The sequence below is a fragment of the Alternaria rosae genome (genome assembly GCF_020736505.1).
Source record: "Alternaria rosae strain MPI-PUGE-AT-0040 chromosome Unknown BKA58scaffold_5, whole genome shotgun sequence".
Lineage (NCBI taxonomy): Eukaryota > Fungi > Ascomycota > Dothideomycetes > Pleosporales > Pleosporaceae > Alternaria > Alternaria rosae.
In genome coordinates this window covers 348,634-371,072 of record NW_025763574.1, presented here as the reverse complement: position 1 = coordinate 371,072, position 22,439 = coordinate 348,634, and the positions used below count along the sequence as shown (strand labels likewise).

At 51.9% G+C, this 22,439-nt stretch overlaps 6 protein-coding genes across 6 annotated transcripts; 3 read left to right on the top strand and 3 right to left on the bottom strand.

Annotated features, from left to right (window-relative positions):
- Nucleotides 1–24: 24 nt before the first annotated feature.
- On the top strand, nucleotides 25–1,620 carry BKA58DRAFT_315054 (cytochrome P450; the record flags this gene model as incomplete). Its single annotated transcript, XM_046167504.1, has 2 exons — nucleotides 25–327; nucleotides 382–1,620. 2 exons carry the CDS (start codon nucleotides 25–27, stop codon nucleotides 1,618–1,620), a joined length of 1,542 nt encoding a protein of 513 aa, XP_046024899.1.
- A 538-nt stretch (nucleotides 1,621–2,158) lies between these two features.
- Nucleotides 2,159–3,567, bottom strand: BKA58DRAFT_469135 (uncharacterized protein). The gene is made up of 2 exons (XM_046175136.1): nucleotides 3,124–3,567; nucleotides 2,159–3,070 (listed from the first exon to the last, which is right to left on the bottom strand). Exons 1-2 carry the CDS (start codon nucleotides 3,346–3,348, stop codon nucleotides 2,417–2,419), a joined length of 879 nt encoding a protein of 292 aa, XP_046024898.1. The 5' UTR covers nucleotides 3,349–3,567; the 3' UTR covers nucleotides 2,159–2,416.
- Nucleotides 3,568–9,034: 5,467 nt separating this feature from the next.
- On the top strand, nucleotides 9,035–11,392 carry BKA58DRAFT_401622 (UV-endonuclease UvdE-domain-containing protein; the record flags this gene model as incomplete). The annotated part of the gene is made up of 2 exons (XM_046171680.1): nucleotides 9,035–9,691; nucleotides 9,743–11,392. The coding sequence occupies 2 exons, from the start codon at nucleotides 9,035–9,037 to the stop codon at nucleotides 11,390–11,392; spliced, it is 2,307 nt and encodes a 768-aa protein (XP_046024897.1).
- A 2,665-nt stretch (nucleotides 11,393–14,057) lies between these two features.
- Nucleotides 14,058–14,946, top strand: BKA58DRAFT_401621 (uncharacterized protein; the record flags this gene model as incomplete). Its single annotated transcript, XM_046171679.1, has 3 exons — nucleotides 14,058–14,231; nucleotides 14,317–14,385; nucleotides 14,485–14,946. 3 exons carry the CDS (start codon nucleotides 14,058–14,060, stop codon nucleotides 14,944–14,946), a joined length of 705 nt encoding a protein of 234 aa, XP_046024896.1.
- Nucleotides 14,947–17,184: 2,238 nt separating this feature from the next.
- Nucleotides 17,185–20,067, bottom strand: BKA58DRAFT_170162 (fungal-specific transcription factor domain-containing protein). The gene has a single exon (XM_046165149.1). The coding sequence runs from the start codon at nucleotides 19,959–19,961 to the stop codon at nucleotides 17,367–17,369; it is 2,595 nt and encodes an 864-aa protein (XP_046024895.1). The 5' UTR covers nucleotides 19,962–20,067; the 3' UTR covers nucleotides 17,185–17,366.
- Nucleotides 19,986–21,170, bottom strand: BKA58DRAFT_457316 (uncharacterized protein). The gene has a single exon (XM_046174628.1). The coding sequence runs from the start codon at nucleotides 20,840–20,842 to the stop codon at nucleotides 20,174–20,176; it is 669 nt and encodes a 222-aa protein (XP_046024894.1). The 5' UTR covers nucleotides 20,843–21,170; the 3' UTR covers nucleotides 19,986–20,173.
- Nucleotides 21,171–22,439: the final 1,269 nt, after the last annotated feature.

Here is a 22,439-nt window from a genome sequence, read left to right as displayed (position 1 = left end):
ATAAACCACTCCAACCTAGTCACAATGGCCACATTATCACCAACAGTCCTATTCGTCGTCAGTCTGTTGGCAATATTATACCTCTGGCTCCGTAGACGACAAGACTCGAATTTACCTCCGGGACCGCCTCGTGTGCCCATTCTCGGCAACTTACACCAGGCTCCCAAAGAAGCAGTCTGGGTTACATACCAGAAATGGGTGGAACAGTATGGTCCTCTTGTGTACCTCAATTTCGGCGGCACGAATGTGATATTGATTGGAGACCACGAGGTGGCCAAAGATCTGCTCGACAAGAAGGCAATGATCTACAGTAGTCGGCCACGCATGGTAAGTCACAAGTCCATTCTGCCGACATCTGTGATAGGGACCTGATATTCCAAGGTCATGGCACAAGAGTTGACGTGCAAGAGCAAGCACATAATGTTCAAGCCATTCGATGGTGACTTTCTCTTGCACCAACGACTAGAAGCTCCTGTGCTCAGCCCGCGTGCGTCAGCTTGTTACACGGCAATTCAGGACCTAGAGAGCAAACATCTCTTGAAAAACCTTCTTCAATCAAACGACTTCCCCAAGGAGTTCGAGCGTTTTGCGGCGAGCATCGTATATTCCATCACCTTCGGTATGCGCATCATCACCGGCGACGAATGGCAACTTCAGACCAGTCACGAGTGTCTTAAGAACTTCACTGTTGCCGGTCAGGTCGGCGCGTGGATAGTCGATCTCTTCCCGTCTCTTAACAGCCTCCCAGCACCATTGACGCCATGGAAGAAAACTGCTGAGGCGTGGTACCAGATGTGGGAAAATCTCCACATGGCCAACATGGAAGACGCCCTTAAGCGCAAGGGATGGAACTGGGCCAAAGAATTCAACAAGTCAAAGGAGGCAAAAGATCTCGCTGCGACACAGATAGCATGGGACCTTGGTATCCTGTGTGATGCTGGCGTCGAAACTACACAAGTTCAATTGCAGATTTTCATTTTGGCGTGCGTAGCCTACCCGGATTGGATTGCCACCGCTCAGAAAGAGCTTGATGAAGTCGTCGGTACTAATCGTCTTCCTGGATTCGAAGATCTGAGCAACCTGCCGTATCTTCAGGCTGTGGTAGAGGAAAACTTTAGATGGCGGCACATTGTGCCAGCTGGGATTCCGCATGCTACGACTCAGGAGGACTTTTACAAAGGTTATTTGATACCCAAGGGCTCGGTTGTGGTTCCTGTGTTCGCCGCAATGCGCCAGAACTCTAGCACATTTGACTCACCAGAAGTGTTCCGGCCTGAACGATGGATCGAAAAGTCTCAGCCTAGCAACTTTGGATACGGCCGAAGAGTTTGCCCTGGACGATTCATCGCACGAAACTCTCTAGCAATAGCGATGGCAAGGCTGCTTTGGGCGTTCAACATACGCTCTAAAGATGGCGTACGGATCAACGTATCAGAAGAAATGTTTACAACTGGGTTTGTATCCGGCCCAAAACCATTTGTTGCTGTCTTTGAGCCGAGGTCAAAGGAGCGCAAAGGTCTCATTGAAAGAGAATTCGACCTGGTCGACAAGAACATAGCTCATCTTCTAGACGAGGCCAGAGGGAAGCAGATTGCTGCTGGACTGTCGCCTCAAGGGTAGCTTTCTCCAACAAGCATGCCCTATGCAACTAATAAAAGGCAACAGCTTCTATGTACACGTTAAACGATGTATGTTTTTGCCACTTGAACCATGTTTTTGCTACCCAGGCTATCTTTCTGCTACTCGCTTGCGGCCTTGTCTACGACCATCACGCGGTATCCGGTGGTTGAAGAAATCACAACTCATCAATGCTCGCTATGTTGAGTGGGGTTAGTTAGTAGGGAACTGTCGACAAGAATTCCCTGTGCGGCGCGCGATGCATAAGGTTCGTGAGAAACCGAACTAGTGGTTTATTCAATACTCTCGGCGGCTACATGTCGATCATGCGTGTTGTTCATATTCACCGCTGGTCTACAGCTACGTGAAAAGCTTGTTTACATTTGTGAGTGCCGGGGACATAGACAGTATTGTGCATTCATGTTCATCCGCATAGTTCGTAATGCACTTCAGCGAACTAGTTGCGCAGAGTTGGCGATGATGTCGATGGCATAGGACAAAGGCATGATACAGTATCACGAATAAGGTGCAACGATGTTTTATATCATGTATATTTCTTCGATATTGACATTAAGTATTAGGTTTCGTATCGTATCCACCTCATCATACAGTCTCTTCTGATCTCATCTCGTCTCGAGTATCCAACTCCTGTCTCTTCTCTCCATGTGTGTGGTATAATGCGTAAACGTCGTAATAGAGTACAAGTTGTAAGGAAAAGTGGTCGTGCTCATAAGCATAAACCTTACTCAATCTAGAGCATCGCCAATCTCATCTTCTTATGAGGATAGGGTGTAATGGCTTAGTAGTTGGTAGCTGAGCCGTAGGTGGCAACGTTGCCGTTGTTGGCGTAGTTGGCCGTGGGAGCAACGTGAGGAGCAGTGTGGTATCCACCGGTCACGGGCTTGTCGGTTGCGAAGCCAGTGTGGGGAGCAGCCACGGTAGAGCCAGTGTAAGCAGTGTCGTGGCTGGGGCGGTAGTCGTGGGTGCCAGCAGGGACAGCAAGACCGCCAGCAGTGGTAGCAGGGACAGTACCGACTTCAGGGTCGCGGTGTCCAGTGGTGCGGTTGGCCTTGCGGCGCTGCCAGAACTTCATGCCGGAACCCTTAGTGTAGCCGTTGCTGGGACCGGGGCCGAACGCCTTCTCCTTCTTGTGGTGCTTCATGAGGAGAACCTGGAGGAGGGCGCTGAGCAGGAAGAGGAAGGCGCCGATGATGGCGACGGCGAAGCAGGCGGTGTTGAGCTTGCAAATCGTGCCGAGCGAGGCGGAGTAGGTGATCTGGTCGCCGCGGCCGTTGGAACCGAAGCCTTCCTTGGAGTTGGCGGGTCCGTCACCGAGGGGTGTCTGCACGCGGCCGGAGCACTTGGATGCGCCATCGCGGGTCAGGACGGCGACGGCGATCATGGCACCGCAGCAGAGGATGTCGAGGAGTATGCCGAGGAAAGCAAAGATTTTCTGAAGATGCCGTCAGTATGTGTGTGTATGGAAATCGCCAAAGAATTTCTTACCTTTCCGCCAAGGAAGCAAGTCAACAGGACTGCGAAGATGGTGTAGAGCACAGTCGCACCAGCGAGACCGGTAACGGCCTGTTGCCAGACGGGGATGTTGACATCGCGATCCGCCTCTACAGACAGGAAGTAACTGTAGATACCGAGAATAATCGCGGCACAGCAGAACTCAAGCGCATACAGCGCTGTAGAGCCAAACTTCAAAGCAGCACCGCCGAAACCCATTGTCGTGGTTAAGACTCGAGGGATGAGAGAGGTACTAGGTTCGGAGAAATGAGGGGGCGATGCTCAAGGTGTATGTTGTTGTGATGTAGTGTTTGTAGATTCGACCAGCCACCGGGGGAGCGAAAAGGATTTATGTGTCTCTGGATGTTTCGATGCTGCCCGGGCGATGACGCAGCCTTGCAACTCGCTTTCCATCATCCAGCATTGGCGTTGTCGTCCCTGCCTTGTTCCGTCAAAGTTCGCTGTCGATCCCGCACCGTGCGTCAGCCACGCTAGCCACTAGCCCACTCTCTTGAGCCCTGCTTTTGACGCTGCCAGGACCACACGTCATTTTCTTCACCGACCTATCTCATCAAACTTGCGAACCGAATCGACCAAACAGCGTCCTGGACTGCGCCCCGACCGAGGGTTTCGCCGACGAAAGAAACTTAAATTCGGAGCTTGCGATGATGCTGCCAAGTTAAGCTTGAGATCATCTTGCTCGGTTGATGGATGTGTTGTTGGTGGTTTTCAGGGTTGTCTGGGCAAATCTCTTGATGTGGATGCGAGGCAAGCCACAGTCTGACAGGCACAATGCACATGGGCGGGTACCTCCTTGCACGCGTTCCAGACCCTCCTCGAAGTCATGTCCATTCCAAGTTTCGATATTCCGATGTTTCGACCAGCACATGAAAGAAACACAAACGTGTTCCATCGTTCCATCGTCCACACGCTCAGCGTTCCTGCATCGCGCACGCTTCTCTTTGCTTTTTCTTTCGCGTTCGCATACAATCCGTTGTGGTTCGTTGATCTCGGATCCGTCTGATCCGGTAGTGGCACGCAGCGCCGTTATGTGTCTAAGGCTCGCGATGCTGTGTAACTAGGCTAGCGAAACCTGAACTCAGCCTGATCGTGATTGTTGGTAGCTGCGGCAGTTGCTTTTCACCTATGATCCCCTATGATGCGGAGGACCCTCCGCAGCCGCACGCTACCTACCCCAGAGATTACCTTAGCCGGCGATCGGGCATTGGTGGCAGTGCGTGACGTCGTGGCTACTACCGATGATCGTCGGCGGCGCAGTGGATGAGATGACGATCGAGCGCTGTCCTCGAAGTCATCAGAGTGAGCTGGACTGAATGGAATCGGATGCAAGAGTCGCAATGGTATGCGATGAAATTAGTGCTTGTGAAATACTATGAACGTCCCTGTTATCGATACTAGGCTTAATGTCTCACATGCGTTGAAGCACGAATGGGCCGGAACATGTCCCTGCTTCATACTAAGTTTCTCTGCTAACTACACGTCGGTAGACTCAAACAACACTACCAGTCTGACAATGGAGAAGACCTTGGTACATGTTCTTTATACCCCGAAACCACATCCGTCCCTCGCTTGCCCGAGCAGCGCCATGCATCTTCAACATAACTTCCTTATCTTTCACTGGCCTCAACCGAGGTTCTGGGCCCCATGAAAAGACTGCGTTTCGAGTGGGAAGCTCCGATAGCATTCCCCAATAATATTTTGGTAATAAGCTCTGAAGATGTGATTAATTGCTCGTTTGATGCTGCACCACTGACCGAGTAGAGTGTCATCAAAGAAAATAAGTCAAACATATGACAGCGCCGGGACAGCCTGTGTGGCCTACATCAAACCATTTAGGGCAAATTCCAGAGGTGCAAGGAAAGCAACAGGTCTTGTCAAAGTATAACATGGTCTTCTAGACGATTTCTTCACACATGTAACCGAGAGGCCGAGGAAGAAGGAGAAGGAGACCATGTGAAAATACAAGGTTTTGGCCTAGAGCCAATGATTGTCTTCCATCTTCCTCGTCTTTTTATTAAATGCCAACAAGAACGCCTCAATGATTCTATCAAAAGTCTCGACTTGTATGGTTTCAATGCTGGAGCCATGTTCTCACATTTAGTCAGCGGAGAGTTTCTATCTGGTCAACATTTGAGTCGATCAGAGGCCCACGTAACATCCCGGATGCACGCGTATGCATTGAAAAACGACAAACTTCTGCTTGCTAGTCTGCACTGTCTGGTGTCTTACCGGCGTATGGCTTTCATGAGTTAACGACATTCGTCGTGCTCGCAAGTTTGTACAAAAATATGCCATACTGTCGCCGAGGAGGTTAGATGAATTGAGAGGCGACAGAAGCCATATATTGGGGGAGATGTAGAAGCCGTGCTTAAGTGAAGCATATGCGACGGCATGTAAAGAAAGAGCGTATAGCAAGAGCACGGTCAGACTGCACGTATGTCTCGGTGCTACATTCGACTCCGCGCATAAGTTGGGGCATAACAAAACCTAAGGGTATACAATACATCTCACGATGTTATGCCTGAAGCAACATAGTCTAATATTATGGAGGCACGATAACGGAGAAGATGATATTCACCGTAGACTATAGAAGTGAGAGCTGATGAAGAGCTTCTTTATGCAAGGTGCAGCTGTCTTGCTTATCTACAGATGACTAATGTTTGAGCCGTGCGCATTGAATGCTATCAGTACCTGGCCTTTTGGACTCAGTTGTACATGATACAGGCTAGGATGCCCCGCGTGGCTCAGTTAGTACCAGTACCAGTAGTATTTTTAAACCCTGATTTACCACCGTCCAAGTCCCAATGTTCGCTCAATTCGAAACTATGTACAATCATTCTCAGCCAGCGCTGATCGTTATTGCACTCTTCAGGCCTGGATTTAATCCCAACTCACAACCTAATTCCCTCTTGAACCCATGCTGAACCCCCTTTTGCAAGGAAGAAAAACTGAACAGACCTGAACAGGCGGCAGTTTAAGTTAAAGGCGCAGTCTATTTTTTGTATGACGTGTAAACGTCGTCGTCAATGTCTGATCGTATATCACATTCCCCTGATCTCTGAACAGAATTCGTGAATATCATCCATGTAGAGACTGTAGTAGCTGGCCCGAATAAGAAGTTCATCGAGACTTGGTAGCTTAGACAAAGCAGGCCCGACAATGGCTGCATAGCGATCACATTTGAAGCAGTTCATGATATTTGCGTCTAACGTTGAACCAGACTCCCAAGGTATACCGGCGTCCTGGGAAGGATGGGCGGTGTTACAGTCGAACGTCACTGAGCGAATGGGAGAGGCCAGCAGCCCTTGTGAGATGCGCAGTAAGCTGTTGAGACCAGCCTCGCTGAGCGATACTTTAACTCGCTTATAGTGGGTGTAGCCGTAGTACCGCACAGTCTTGCGGTCGAGCTCGTGGCAGGTGAGACGAAGCGCTTCGCAAAAAAGTCGGCGAGGGCGTCCATTCTTCTCGCAGCATAAGATCTGAAGAACGAGCTCTACCGGTAGGCTAGGAAGGTTGACCGCCATGACTGCTGCTACTATTCAGTTAGTACGAGGAGTAAAGGAAGGCGCGACACCTACATGAACTCGAAACTGTACCAGCGGAAGGTTTGTGAGGTAATGTAATCTCTACAGGTACCAGGTGCGTGAATTTCCTAGAGTAGTATACGTTGCCGCGTTAAAGAGGTTGAACAACTCGATTAGCGACTAGGTGAGAAGCGGGCGAGCGCGGATGTAGTCCTGAAAAGTTGCGTCACTGCTAGCGCGGTACCAGCGAGGGAAGAGCTTTTGATGACCACAAAATACCTTGCAAGCTGCGCCTCTCATGTGTGACCGAACTCTTTCGGTCGTCATGGTTCACTCTTCGATTTGCCACTCATTCCACTTGTTCCGATGATACGCCGGCGAAATTGTTGCGTGAACTAATTGTAACGGACGACATTGTACAGTTGTCAAAACTACATTGCTGTCGAGGATGGTGTATATATAACTATGAGCTGCGCGAAACGGGAAAGTGAACTATCATGTATCTCAAGCAAAGGAAAATCCAGAGCGCTCTTTACATCTGAAAACCTCACAATGCTGGACTGAGGTGAATCTCCATGACTCTGGTGCGTCGTGTCCGTACTGTGTGTCGTAGTCAGATTTGTTATAGAGAATCTGCCCAGGTGTGGTCTAACTTAAAAGGATAGTTATGTTGATCGATATTGTCTTCTACGTAGCTGCTCTGTTTACAGGGCGACGAGAATCTATCTTCAGCCACTATACAACAATGCCAGAGATCTACACCATCTGTCCAATGCGTGCATACTATCTACTTCGAGTCCCGCTCATAAAGAAAAAAGACTACATGGCCAATGAAGCGTATCAGGATCTAGACATGAGTACGATCGCACCTTCTTCTTTCCTCTCCTACCTACCTCCTACAGAACCTCCAACACCAACTAGAAACAAACTCTGTCAATTGCCCACCAAACACTAGAAAGCGCCATTATTACGACCCAGGAAACCAGTAATGACTTTCGAGATACACGTACCGGTACTTCTCTGGTAGAATGGCCGCTGCTAGAGCAACAATTCCTGCAGAAACTTCGACGATAACGATATTAAGTTTATAGCAAAAATAGCATGATTGGTCGAATTAGTACTACTGCTAATGCTGAGATGGCTGTACGGGAAGCTGAGATGGAATCGGGAACGGAAACCACGAACGAAGCGAGGACGAAGGCGGAGGCTAAGAAAGAGGGAACCGAAAGAAAGACAAGAAGGTAGAGAGAAATGTATTAAGTCTACTGCAGTGGATGGGACAAGATCAAGATAGGGATCTTGGGCGTGAGCGAGATGGAAATGGAAATGGGGACATTGAGATGGAGACTGTCTTTCCTATTTCTTTATGCAGTGTTGGACTTTTGGTTGTGGAGATAGGAAAGCAGGAGAAGGGCATGGGATTTGTGATAGCACAGTAATACGAGGAATGTGTACAGACTAGAGATGAGAAGAAAGGTTGAGGATGGTCTATTTGTTTTTTAATAGCCTTCGGCATCTTCGTGTATACAGAGCTATTGTCTCATTGGGCGGACATGTCACATAATAGCTTTACCACTGAACCTTATGGATGCGCAAAGACTCAAGGTCAGAGAGAGATGAAAGCTACCTTGAAATGTATCTAGAGGTTACTGTGCTGCTCTAACCACTTGTTTGGCTTCGCGATGTTTCAACAAATGCCCTGTTTGTTTCGCAGTACATGATCGAATTGAGACCGAGCTTGGGCATTTGCACACCATCGCGAGAGACTGATGTAGATGCGCTGATGACGATCGAACCACCTAGATCGTGATATGTCCAGCCCATCAGTGGGCCATGTGTTTCAGTGGAGCTTTGCACAAATAACGATTGTGCATACACATTATGCACAGCATGCCGTCCGGCTACGGGCATGGTCGAACATCATGATTGCTGAAGCTCGTTGAAGAGTGCGACAGGTAGCGATAGCCTCCTCAATGAGTTCAGGGACGAATCCAATTGTGCAGATGATGGGATTGTAGAATGCGGAAGATGGAATCTGGCATGAGATCGGGCGGGTCGCTAATCGTAGCCGATCGGGTCTGAGCCGATCTCAAGCAACACCAGGCGTCATGCTCTCAAACTTCAATGTAATGACGTAGTCGCGAGCTCGACGCGACAGCCACCCAACATGGACGTGAAAGCACGGTTCGCGGGTTTCAGCCTCCTTTCAATAAACTTGCTGTTCTACTACAGCGACATGACTTGAGTTCGGACACATGCTACGTTCCCTTCACAGCATTTGCTCTCGTGTCGCATTCCATCCACCACTCCGAGCGACGGCAACTCTACAGAGATCGCGCGTAATCCCCTATCTTCTAACCATGCCCCCTAAGCGGAAGAGATCTGCTGTAGCAGCTGCGGTGCCTACGACCGAAGAGGCGCCCCCAATGGACCGATCACAGATGCGCCGAACAGACGTGCCTTTGCCGTCAAACGTCGCGAAGCCACCTCGTCGCCAAACGACGCGTGGGGGAAAGGCTGAAAAGACAGACCCTAATCTCAACCCTGACATCCTCGACGGAGTCACTGCATTACGCGCATCGCCTGACGGACACGAAAGCGCCGCGCATGATGCTGTGCTGGAATCTGCCGTCAGCAACGGTACTGCGAATGAGGCGAATACTGCATCAGGTGCGCCTGCGAAGAAGAAGGCGCCCTCAGCACCTGCCACAAACGGCGATGCGCCGGTAGCGAATGGCGCCGCCCCTGCAGCGAATGCTGCAAAGAACAAGCGAAAGAAGGCCGGCGCCCAGCAAATCAAGGTAGAAGACGAAGACACCAACACAGGTGCCGTGAATGGCGTAGCTGGGAATGTCACTGCACCTGCAGCCAGCACTAGGGTGGCGGCAGATCCCGACGATGTCGATAACCTCGAGGCTGAGGACGAGGACGAGGCAGAGGTCAAGGAAGCCCTGTCGAGACCCCCACCGGTCAACTCTGAATACCTTCCTCTTCCGTGGAAAGGAAGACTTGGCTATGTATGAGTCCTGCAGGTACCTTTTAATCTAAACTAACGAATGTGCATACAGGCCTGTCTCAATACGTACCTCCGTAGTGCTACCCCTCCCGTCTTCAGCTCCAGAACCTGCCGCATCGCGAGCATAATCGAACATCGCCATCCCCTGAAGGACCCCTCCCAGCCCGAACATGCCACTAAGAATCGCCCTGATAAGGAACAACCAGCGGATGTCGCGCGGGGCATGAAATATGTCGAAGAGATTGGCCTCGCTAATGCGCGGGATATCATCAAGATGGTGCGCTGGAACGACAAGTACGGCATCAAGTTCATGCGCTTGAGTAGCGAGATATTTCCGTTTGCAAGCCATGACGAGTATGGCTACAAGCTTGAGCCTTTCGCTGCCGAGACGTTGCGTGAAGCGGGCAAAGTGATCGGTGAGCTGGGTCATCGAGTGACTACTCATCCGGGCCAGTTCACACAATTGGGCTCCCCGCGAAAGCAGGTCATTGACAACGCAATGCGTGATCTGGAGTATCACGCTGAGATGCTTTCTCTTCTGAAGCTTCCAGAGCAGCAAGATCGGGATGCTGTGATGATCCTCCATCTCGGTGGAGCATATGGCGACAAGCCGGCGGCCATTGAGAGGTTCAAGGAGAACTACGCAAGGCTTCCTCAAGGAGTCAAGAACCGTTTGGTGCTTGAGAACGACGACGTTGTATGGAACATGCATGAGTTGTTGCCTCTATGTGAAGAGCTTAACATCCCATTTGTGCTTGACTACCACCATCACAACATCCTCTTCGACGAAACCCAGATTCGTGAAGGTACCAAGGACGTCATGGATTACTATCCACGTATTCTTGCAACATGGGAGAAGAAAGGAATCACGCCTAAGATGCATTACTCTGAGCAAACACCGCCTGCGATTACTCGCACGAAGCGGAGAAAGCATTCACCCCGCGTCATGACATTTCCGCCCTGCCCTGACACTATGGACTTGATGATTGAAGCAAAGGACAAGGAACAGGCTGTATTCGAGCTTATGCGAACTTTCAAGCTCCCAGGCTTCGAAACTTTCAACGACATTCTGCCACATACACGTCAAGATGAGAACAAGCCCTGGAAGCCCAAATCCAAGAAAGCGGTAAAGAAGAGCAAAAAGAAGAAGACCGACGAGCTTGACGAGCTGGATGCAAAGATTGAGGAAGAAGAAGAGTCAGAGGACATACCCCCACCCATTGTACTTGACGAGGAAGTAGGCATGGGAGGACCAGAGGGAAGAGTGTACTGGCCTCCTGGAATGGAGGACTGGCTCAGACCCCCAAAACGGATCGTCAAGAAGAAAGAAGACGGTGCCGCTACGCCAGCGAAGAAGAAGCGCAAGACCGCCGCTGACGCGGCCTCCATAGCAAGTGAAGCCGCTCCACTCGAGGATGTCAAGACGCCCATCAAAACACCAGCCAAGAAGGCGGCACCAGCTAAGCGAGCAGCAGCGAGTTCGACTAAGAAGAAGGCAGCAGCAAAGTCCGTGTCAACACCTTCGGCGTCAGACGAAGAGGATGATCAACTTAGCTCACCCCCGCTTAGCGACGTAGGGACCGAGGACGAGGCTCCTGCTGTGCAGAAGCGAAATGCACGACCTGCCGCAATACGGAAGAAGTCTGGCAGGGCCACGGCACAAGTCAGTTACAAGGAAGAAGCGGACGAAATGAGCATGTAGACGAATGTACCACCAATATCATCGGTAGCCCTAAGGCAGCTAGCAATGTCAATCCAATGTATGAATACGCGAAATTTGGTCCTTCAAACACGAAATAGCGACATCTAAAGCATAATTCGCATCATCTCGGTTGTACGAGGTGTGTCAAGTGTCTTGTGCTAGAGGAAACAAACCTCCGAAGCCTGCTAGATCCTTCCCTTCCCGCTTCAGGCCGTTGTCCCGCCCCCTTCCTTCCCGGCCTTGTCCCCCTCTTTCGCTTCTCCGAAACACATGTCGTTACTCGATTACCTAGGTACTTTTCTCTATTCAGACTTCAATGCACCTCTCCACATTATTGACGTAGTAGCCAATGGAATATGTCGTGTCTCTCGCGCTTACCTATCTATTCACCTTCCCAACCCAGCTGGAGTGGCCGAAAACGAATGTACATACGAACATGCGTTCGTTGGGGGGGAAGACATGAACGCATAAACGTGCACTATGTGGACCTTGACATTCGCTAGAGGGGGCAGAGGGGAAAAAGGAAAGGAAAGGAATTCAGAACGGTGCTCGGTCCAGCCCAGCCAGCCACCTCCACGTCGTGATACCATTTCACCACAAGACACATAGCCCAATCCAATGGCGTAGATAGAGACGTTTGGTGTAGCAGCGGCCCAGAAGTTCTCGAAGCGGTTATCGAAGCACGGCCCGTTGCTGTGCCGCACTAACCGACGGTTGCCGAGGCATTCCGCATATCTTCTTAGCACCTTCCATTGCATATCCCACGGCCGGATGTGGGATAAAGGTCTGATCCGAGGCAAGCAACAATGTCAGACTGAGGTGGTTGTTGCGGGAGAGAGACGGAGAGGGTGTGGTAGGGGAAGCAGGCACAATCACAGCACAGTGCATGAGATGCGTCGATAGCTTAATCGATAGCTTCACATGCATGGTGTCATGCATGGATGTGTTGTGAAATAGGTGATCAACTGGTTCTAGGCTAGCTGGTGCTGCTGGCGTGTAGAGGGGAGCTGCAGATAGATGCAGGACCACGTCGGAGGACATGGGCTGGAAGAGGGTAGGAGTGAAGTTCGTTAGTGCGAACTCTAGAGGATAGTCTGGATAGTTACTTTGAGGGGTATGGTGGTGGGGGGTTGATCGTGGTGTGCCTTGGTTTCAGGTACGAGTCGCGTATTGGAAACCTTGGAAGTGTGGGCTGAAGCATTCATGCGCTGTAGGTGAAGAAAAGGGTCTACCAAGACCGTTATCTGTGGATATTTTGAGAAGCCGTTGAGATGTATGGGTTCTTTGATCCGACGTGTATCCATTCCCTCTTCGCTCCACTGCGATAAAGTACAACGTACGATCTCTGGTCTATTGAATTCCCACCAATGGTGCCTCGTCCCTGTCGGTCGATTTACAAACTGATTTCCTCTAGAGCGTCGCTTGGTTTGTCAACACCAATGTGCTGGGATCTAGAAGACCCCCCTCTAGTGTCCGTCGATCAACGATGAACAGCCATGACTCGAATCTAGGCCGTGTCTATTGTCTTTCTCTTGCCTGCTGCCAATCAACCCCCAGTCAGCTGGTTGCTATCCGCAATCGGTTAACTTCCCGCGGCTACATATCTGCAGGTCTATCTGCACAGCCTTGCACAGATTGAGGTCCATGTCCGTACCATGTCCGTGGACTCTTGAATCGAACATTCGGTGCGCTAGTGGATTTATTTTTGCATTGACGATGTGATATATCATGGGTCGAGTGATAGTTACGAGGGGCTGGTAGCCTATCCCAAGTCGTGGCTGAGCGTGGGCAGGGGAGTTGGATGTTTTGCTCGGCTGCTGTGCGGAATAGCATTGCGCCGGTGGCCCGTCTTGAGGCCGTACCGCCGTGGCTGGAATTGAGGACCATGCGGAGAATCTGCTTCTGGATGTTTGGTCAGCAGTAGGCGGTGTGGCGTGCTTGTTTGTTGAATTGCAGTGAGCGAATGATGTTTTTGGCGGTTAAGGCGCCGCAAGGAAAGACGATTGTTTCCCGAGGAAGAACGTCTGAACGGTTCATGTCAGTAGATCATAGCCGTTGTAGAATAACCGAGCCGTCTGAGCAAACTCGCGTCGAGACATGATCTTCGGCACTACACACTGTGTATCCGCGGCTTCCAAATTCGTATTGCCATCTTCAACTTCTTGCCTTATCACCAACGAACTTGTAAAAATCTCGTATATGACGCGATGTCCTTGCGCTCAGACCTACAGGATCCACATGCGATAAGAACACGAAGACTGTGCTGGGCATGGAGAGAATGGAGAAAGGCCGAGCTTGTGAATGTCTACGCGAGAGGCCTGAGCTCAGAGGTAAAAAAAATCATCAAGCGCCTCGGTGTCCGTGCAAGATGCGCACAGAGGAGTTTGGAGGATTCTTTCGGCATCCTGATGCACGGTTGCAGTCGAGAGTGCATAGGCTATGCGGTCCGGCAGTCTTGAATCTCGATGACAGGTGCTATGATGTAGGAGGCTGAAAGAATGTGGTTGTACAGGACGATGATGAAGCATACCAAGACGATCATCATCAGAAATTGAAGACATTCAAGAGCAGGAATCGTTGCGATGTACTGATAATCGAGGTTTTCGCGCTCTGACAAGAGGGCATTACACCTGGACGCAGGTCTGTGCTCGATAGCGGATCTACCATGACGTTATGGCCGTTGAACGACGGTAGAGGTTCACGATGGTCATTTTGCCCAGGAGCCAGTACGCAGCTATCGGAATTAGGGTCTGTGAGGCTTCATTCTTCGAGTGCCGCGCGTTTCCGTGTGGTTGAGAGGATGTCAGACTCGATGGACAATGATTGTGGGAGGCGAGAGGTGGGCGTAACAGTCGGAAGCTCCGGCTTTCACGACGCGCAACAGCATATATTTGTTCTTCAGCTTTTGCGACTCTTCTTTACAGATATGTTTCAAGATGAATATGACTACCAAGAAACTACTGCAACACCGATGTAACCAGATTACAGAAGGCGTACGTGTTACTCAAGTCGACAGCGAAACGGAAGTCCCGGCATAGGAACCACGTCAAGAGCCTCTATCGCGCCTTCACGATATCTGCTTTTTCCCTCAGCCACAACGTCACCATTCCAAACCCTTTCACCCAATCACTCTCGTCCGGCTCGCCATGGCTAACTCAGCAATCGCACCCGACACACACACATCCACTACACATCTCACCAGCCGTTTCGGCCCTTTGGTGATCGAGTGCAGTGGCCCGCCCCGCGATCACCACCATCCTGCGCCTCACACCCGCTACCCTTCGCACACAGCCCAACCCAACGCCATCCGCACCCCATCACGGAGACACCAGCACCGTATCCAGTGGAGACAAGCAGCAGTTGAAGCGCTTCTCTCCACAAACTACCGGCTATGCTACTCCGCAAAACTAGTTCTAATCGTTACGTACAAAAATTGTTTCCCCAGATTATCACATGCAAGACATATCCGTCCAGCGTCTGTCAGACAAACTCAAGCTCTAAACCGCGCGCCCAGCGCAACCGTCTTTGTAGATAATAGCCGATGGCCGCATTAGGCATTACGCCCGGCTTGAGTAAGGGGGGACTTGGACTGGTAGTGCAAGTAAGCGCCCGAGAGGCGTTCTTTTCGTGGAGGTGTGACGAGACGAGCGGTTCCTGCGTATACGGGATGGTAACCACACCACACCAAACCAACGCAACGCGTCTGGCGTGCTTGTGCGTCATCTTGTCTTGGTACTTTCTTAAACCCGTGCGTTGGTTGACGCGATACAGAGGTACTAACAATAGTCATGGCCATTGCGACAATAGCGACAGGCTGTCGGTAATTCCGAACAAGATTGTTAAGGTTACCTATATCCCAGGGAAGGGAACTGATAAACCACGTTAATACTGGCTAACTATCCCCGAAATGCGACGTTAGAGTGAAGATCTCGAGTCACGTTCTGCTGCGCAATTGGATCCCATAGCGCCGGGAAACTTGTTACTTCAAAATCCGCGAGTAGTTCCTAGCGCTGATGATGATGGGGCCGGCGTTCATGCTACAGCACCCTTTTCTTCGTCTTGGCTTGTTCGGCTGAGCTTACTTGCTGACTTCTTACCATCGTACTATAATAGTCGAATTCCTGTCCGAGGAGCGAAAGATGGAGATGCACGCACGGAGATTTGAAGGGGTAGCGCAGGTAATGCGACACGACACGATGGAGAGATGTAGAGGGGTAACGTGAGTATGGGGAGGGGTAGTAGTGAGAAGCGTGGGGTAATGGGAAACGGTTGAATTCGTATTATCGAAATACCCCGTTCCGGGCTGCGCATGAATTACATGTCCGAAAGTATACAGCTTCGAGGCGTCCAACAACGGGCTTCTCTCCGCTTCGTGTCGTTGTACTTCCCCCTCTCGGATAGCAACTGCGGCCTTCTGAAATTGGACTATCTGTTTGTCCCCGCAATGAGAGAAGCAATGCGCCGGCGTCGTTTCTGTGTTGCGATGCACCAAGATGACGTGTGTGACTTGAATATGCAAGGATAGACTTGCTTACTGGAATGATGTGGTTTGAACAAAGAAAAGAATAATGGTGTATGTAGGTGTGAGGTAGGTACATGAGCTGAGCTATAATCCCGCCTTGTACCTGGCAGAAAGTCACTGCAGATCGCCGTTCGGATGTCCATCGCAGGAGACAGGGCAAGCTGAGCCGGAACGAGCGAGCCTACCCCATCCACACGCGGGTACGTACCATCACCAAGAGCGCATCGGAATCACCATACTACATGTCGTTCCGCCTCTAAAAGCCATCATTGTTTATTCTCCATCCAAGAACCAGTCGTACCTCATTGCCGTCGACACCCGGCATCTCCGAGACCTCATTCCTTTTGCCCCGCGCCGCACTGCCACTGCCTACCTAACGCTGTCTGCCGTCCGGTTCGTCAGCACTCTAATCCGCCATAACCGCCTCTTGCGCGCCACGGCCGTTCGCCATCGCCGTGAAACCTTGAACCCTCCTGTGAACCCTGACCTGGTAGATGTCCTGTTGCGCAAGGTAGCGCTGTCTTGTAATTATGGTGTCAGTTGTAGCTCGTGAGTTACCATGTTGCAGCTTGCAGGTCAAGGCATCAGCTGGTGCAGGCATGTGAGATGCGCATATCTTTTCGAGCAATCATGTTGTCGTTGTTTAATTGGTGGGTGTAGTACACCCTACCAAACTTTGTGCAATGACGATGTTGATCGTTTTTTGGGACATGTGGTTTGATTTTGCTATCCGACGCCCGTCTCATGTCAGATGCTTGTTGTGCATGTGGACGGCGCCCGGCAATCTACGCAGGGTAGAAAGGACCGACATATCCAAAGTTAGCAAGTTGTACGATTTGCTGACCGGCGCCGAACCGGTGAGCCTCGTCTGAATGATGGCCTGAGGACATCATTTTTTCTTCACTTCATTTTTTCGTGTGACCACATTTGTGATCCGTTTGTATTGGTAGAGGTCCAGCTCATGCAGCCTTGCATGGGATAAGCGTTGGGATGCATGTCCGAGACCAAGAGTACGATGTCTGTGCAGAGTGCCCGATCTAGTCGAGCTTGCGCAATCGTGTAAAGATAGGAAAATCGGGTGAAGGCCATGGATGGAAGGATCACGTGTCGATTAGGAAGGAGCAAGCGTGGGGTGAATGCAAGTGAGCAGAGAAAACGCTTTTCATTTCATTTACTGCGTGCTGTTGTTCACAAAACTTCATATCGTTGCAGGGTATGCCGCATAAACGTCGCTACAAAAATACATAAAGATGATGCCGCGACCGAAACCTTGTTTACCAGGGTCGCTTTTCCCAACCGACCCAATTATGCCAGAATCCCATGAATGTCGTAAAACCTGTTCATGCACGTTTTTCCTCGTTGGTATGAGCTCCGTATGTGTGTATGTGCTCAACCTCGTATGTATGTGTGTGTGTGTGTGTGTGTAGCTTGTGTCCAGCAAAAGCGTCCTCATCAAAGCACAATGTACTCCCCGTCCACGCGATCCATGGCTCTCCTCCATCGGAAAGGATGCTGCATGTTACTGAAAGGTCCGTTCTGCCTCGGTACATGCAAATCGCCGTCTGACCATTCGTCATCTTCGCGCCATACGCGTTCGAGCACTTCCAGACCGCTCAGGTTGTTGAAGAAACCGCTCTCGCGTTGGATCTCTACACACCGTTGTCGTACCACAGCGCGGTGTTCCGGGTCAACGCACTCCGTGCCGATAATGAACAATGGCCAAAGTAGGAATTTGTTGACACAGCTCGTGATACCGATCTGGGATATGTGGTACAGACCTTGTGATACCAGATTCTGGAAGTTCAGGGTTGAGGCGGGGAGAGTCGGTTGTGCTAGGCGCTCGGTGTAGAGAAGCGCCGCATAGCGGAAACTCTCGCTGATGTGGAGAAGCGCAGCTTGTTCTGGCGACATGGCAAGCATTGAAGATGTTGCTTCGCAAGACGTGGAGTGCATGTCGCCAGGTGACGGGAACTCCCACTCTTGGAGCCGAATGCGCAGATCGTTCCACTCGCTCCAGAACTCAGAGCGGGGATCATCGCGTGCAGACGTGAAGGGGTCGACGTGCTCGGCAATTGGCGTTCCCCAGCCGTTGCCATCCATATTATCGAAGCTGAAAGAGTAAAAGTCTTTGACTTTCCTGGGTCGGGGAGATGATGTAGGCGTGTCGTCGTTATCGCGTACCGGTCGGTTCTGACTCAGCAGATTCAGTCGCCCGAGTCTTGCAATGAGTTTGAACAAACGGCCTTCGCAGCCAGAATGGTGTTCCATTGCACCTAAATTGGCGCTCAGGTTCATCATGTCGAGCGAATCGCCGCGCACTTCGATTTCTCTGTCATTGACTGCAGCAGTCATAACGTCGAACCAAGTGAAGAAAGTCTCGATCCACCCAACAAACTCGGACCGAGTTGTCCTGTCGCGGAGACTGAGCAGTTTCTGCACGCCAGCGAGCTGGGTCTTAAACTTCGTAAAGCCGGAATCGCAGACATGGAAGAGACAAAGAATGAGAAGCGTAGCGAGCACGGAGTCGTCCTGCGAACCATCGTAGTCGACAAGCTTCTTGTTAAGGAGGGCAATAGAGTTGGCTTTGTAATGCTTCTCTTCGTCGGTTGCCTCGCCATGCATCTCGCGCAGCTCTCGTGTCGTCATCTGCGAATAGGCATGGTCTGGTATGAGGCGTGTGTCATGCAGTACACTCAGCCGCCGTCCCTCAATACCTCCGCGCATGCGCATGTTGTTGGTAGCGAGAGCACCGATGGCGTTCTGGAGCTCCTCATTGCGCATGGCCAGATGTATGATGTGCATCCGGTAAGGGTTTGTATGGCTATCAAAAGCCACCAGCACCGGGCATATAAATTTGTCGTAGTAGTCCAGAAGGGATAGCATCCGCGGGGAAAGGGGCGAAGCGATGGTAAGGCTCTGAGGAATAGAAGTGGTGAGCGACAGTACGTCTTGAGACAGGGGGCCAGAGCCATAGGAAGACATACCCTCCGACGGGAGAAAGGAGAAACCGGGCTGGAATCCGTTGAAACTCGAGCTCATTTCCCCCTCAATAAAAACATCCTGAAACACAACAGGGCCCATAGGCTGCGAAGCTGCGCTTACTTCGGGATAGTCGTGTATACTCTGATCTGAGCTGACGCTGGAGCTCATATCGTCGCCAGTGGGTAATGAGCGAGGCGCCTCATGAATGAAGTAGTGGTCCAGAGAGCCCATCGGTGCCTGGTCGAACGGCTGGTAACGTGGTATTGAGGGATCTGCAAACGGGAACTCGTCGACGGGTGTGTTTGGGAACTCGCTCGGTGAAGGGAAGTCGCTATCGCTGTAGGTGCCAAGAGATGCCGAAGATGCCGACATGCCGTTATCCTCGAAAGGCACATGGAGAGTAGTTTGCAGTCTTTGGAGAGGACCCCTGTGAGGCTGGTGATGTCTGAACTTGGTGGCTTGGGGATGTAGGAATTCGAAGTGTTCTCCATGATGTTGCATGGGATAGCCCATGGGGGTAGATGGAGTGGGTATGGGTATTGGGCTGGTCGGACTGAAGTACTGGTATTCCTGCTGTGCAGAGAACATGGGGCTCGTAGGACTCCTGGGTGAGTGTGCGCCAAAGTCGATGCTCGCACGGCTGTTGAAGTTGTGCTGATGTTGGTGGTCACTGGTGGTTGATGTAGTGCTGGTGGAAGCTATCGAGTTCATGCGTTGGGCTTTTGGCTCCTGTGTTGCAGTTGAAGGAGGCGACTTTGCAATAGGCAAAGACATGCCTCGAAGCTTTCCACGGCTGGCTACTCCCACACCCCAGGTTAGAGTGGTACGGTATCCTGAGCACTCTTTTCCAATGTCAACGCACGGCCCACAGTATGGGCGGCGTCGATCACACTTGACTTGACGTTTCTTGCAAGCAAAGCAGTCGTCGGTGGCTCCAGTGGCGGGAGCTCTTCTTCTTCGTTTCCTAGGGGCGGCAGCGGCATTGTTGTTGTTGTTGTTGGTGGTGGCGGTGTTGTCGACTTTCTGGACCTCAGCAGGCTGAGCAGTGTTGGGAGAGACGGCCATGGTGGGAGTAATAAAAGAGGAAGTGCTATTACAGTACTCTACAACGTTGCATCTGCAGGACGTGGATCGTGTATAGTAGGTGTAGGAACAGAATAGACAAGAAGACGAGGGGTAATACTCAATGGAGCATAGAAGAAGCGCGTCACGGTGGGTAAGTATTATTTTGGCTCGACGGGTCTGGGTAAAGGAAGCTTGGTCCCCGTCAGATAAGGTCAGGGCCCTAGCTTGCAGGGCTCTGGTTCTGCCAAGATGAAGGATGCAAAATGCCGCGGCATACTCGACGCTAGGATATTAAGAGAAGAGGTGGTCATCTTGAGAGATGTGCATGAAGGATGTGGCCCGCAGCGAGTAGGCCAGGTGCCCGCATGTTCTCGCAGCGGCAGCGAGGCTTTGGCTGTGGCAACCCCTACAACACCCCACACGGTGACGGCGAATTGCAGGGCAGGGCGAGGTAGCGTCGGGTTACATCGTGGAAAAATGGTGGCACCCCCGGCAGCAGAGCAGGGTGGATGGCGACAGAGGCCTGCTGCAGGACGGAGAGGGCTGGACGCCACCAAGACTCCACGAATGAGAGGCTGCAGCGCACACGATCTGCTACCGGCCGCTAAGTTCGGAGCAGCTACGAGGCCACAGCCACTGAGAGAGCTTGTGTCGAGGGCTCCGGGGTGAAGGCGTCCAGGGCGTCTTCGGCTCGCGAGGTGCTGCACAGCTGCAGGCCGCCAGCGCTGGCTGCAGCTGATAGCGTCAGGGCCAGCATGGGCAACGTGAGCACCCGGGCGAATGACCGCGCGCGAATGGTCACGGAGCCGACCGAGACGATCAAGGTGCCGTCGCGAAGACGCATCGAAGCTGTGTAGAAGGGCGCCAGGTCTGCCTGGCATGGCAGCGCTGAGGTTTGCCAGTGGGAGGAGGCAGCGACAAGCCGCCCGCTGTGAAGCCTCTGCCAAGGCCAGCGCTGGACGAGTACGTAAGGTTGGACAAACGGCCTCCCATTAGACAGCAGACGATACGCCAACCCCGCAGCCGACTCTGATCTGCCGCAAGGCATGAGATGCAGCGGATTGGGATGCGCGGACGCTGCGCGAAGGGCTGCGTGATGCAATTTGCGCACCTCTGCACGCGAAGGGCACGTCTGACGGCGCGGATATTGCGATGACATCGAGGACTCAGGACACGGCGGGCCCAGGCGTGAATGATGCAAAGCTGCACGCAATGGCCGGGGTGCCTGGCAGTACCGGACGACTGCCAGCACTGCGCAGCTGTCGTTGCTGCTGTCGCCTGCTCCGCATGTCTCTTGGCAGAACCGTTCTTGTGGGACCCGCTGTGATAACAGCCATGCGGGCCTGATGAGCGAGCGATATGACCATAGCCATCCGACTGGCACCCCCACGGCTCTCCTGCAACCAGTCCGTCGCACTCCCCAAACACCTCATGAGCTCATGAGGTCTCCCTCCGCCCTCTCCCATCGCTTCCTGTCTCCCAACAGCCTCAACCGTCCGGACTAGGCAGTCCATGATGCCGTGGCTGCGGCCGCCGCACAGGTGCCGAACTCCAGCTGCTAACCCAGGGCGCCTAGTCCTCCAGCCGTCCACCACCCCATTCGTGTGCGTGCAATCCGTCGTCGAATGGCGTCTTCACCGATTCACAAACGCTAGCCTCATCATACCATTGTGCACGTGAGCGCCAAGTCAGACATGCATCGGAGACATGCGCTACTTTGGTATGCTGGCTGCGCTCCACCACTCAACGATTTGTCTCAGGTAACAAGCAGCTTCAACCTCCCGTCAGCAGATGGCTTTTGGGTTGCTAGACAAGGTTTCGTTCTCAGACAGGTCACTAGCCGTCCGTACCTGGGGAAGCAGTTCACCGTCAATGCGTCTGAGCAAATGTGCACACGCGGGGTAGTATGGGGATACGAGCCAGACCTCGTTTGCCCACTTGGTACGTCTCTCACGGATTCGTCGTGTCAGTAGTGTTGCCAGTCTGCCCTCCTTTGTCCGCAGAAGACCCGCGTATGGTCTCCTGATTCCGGCCCTTGCTATCGCACCGAACAGAACGGAGAGCCTCACGGATGCCGGCAGAAGGCCTAGTTTCTGCCAGGCTAGACAAGATGATAGGACAGTTGCGGCTTCTCACATTCATTGTCAAGCTCCGGGCAATATCCGACAATCATCCCATTATGATGCATCAAACGTTCAATGCCTGAGGGTCGGAGTTTGTCCGACACGTACGAGTAGAGCGACTACGCCATGCTGTGGGACATGTCTCGAAGCGAGCGGGCCATGGCTACTCTTTAAAATCCTCATCTCCGCCCTAGCAATTCTTCCGGCGCCAGGTAGAGTTGCACGAGATCTCCATGGCTCGCTTCCGAGACCCTCAAATCTACGATGCCCGGCCCGACAGCAGACGTTTCAAAGACTCTGGCCAGGCCGAGGCAGTCTGTATGGAGAAATGCTTCCGTGTTTACACCTTGAAGAT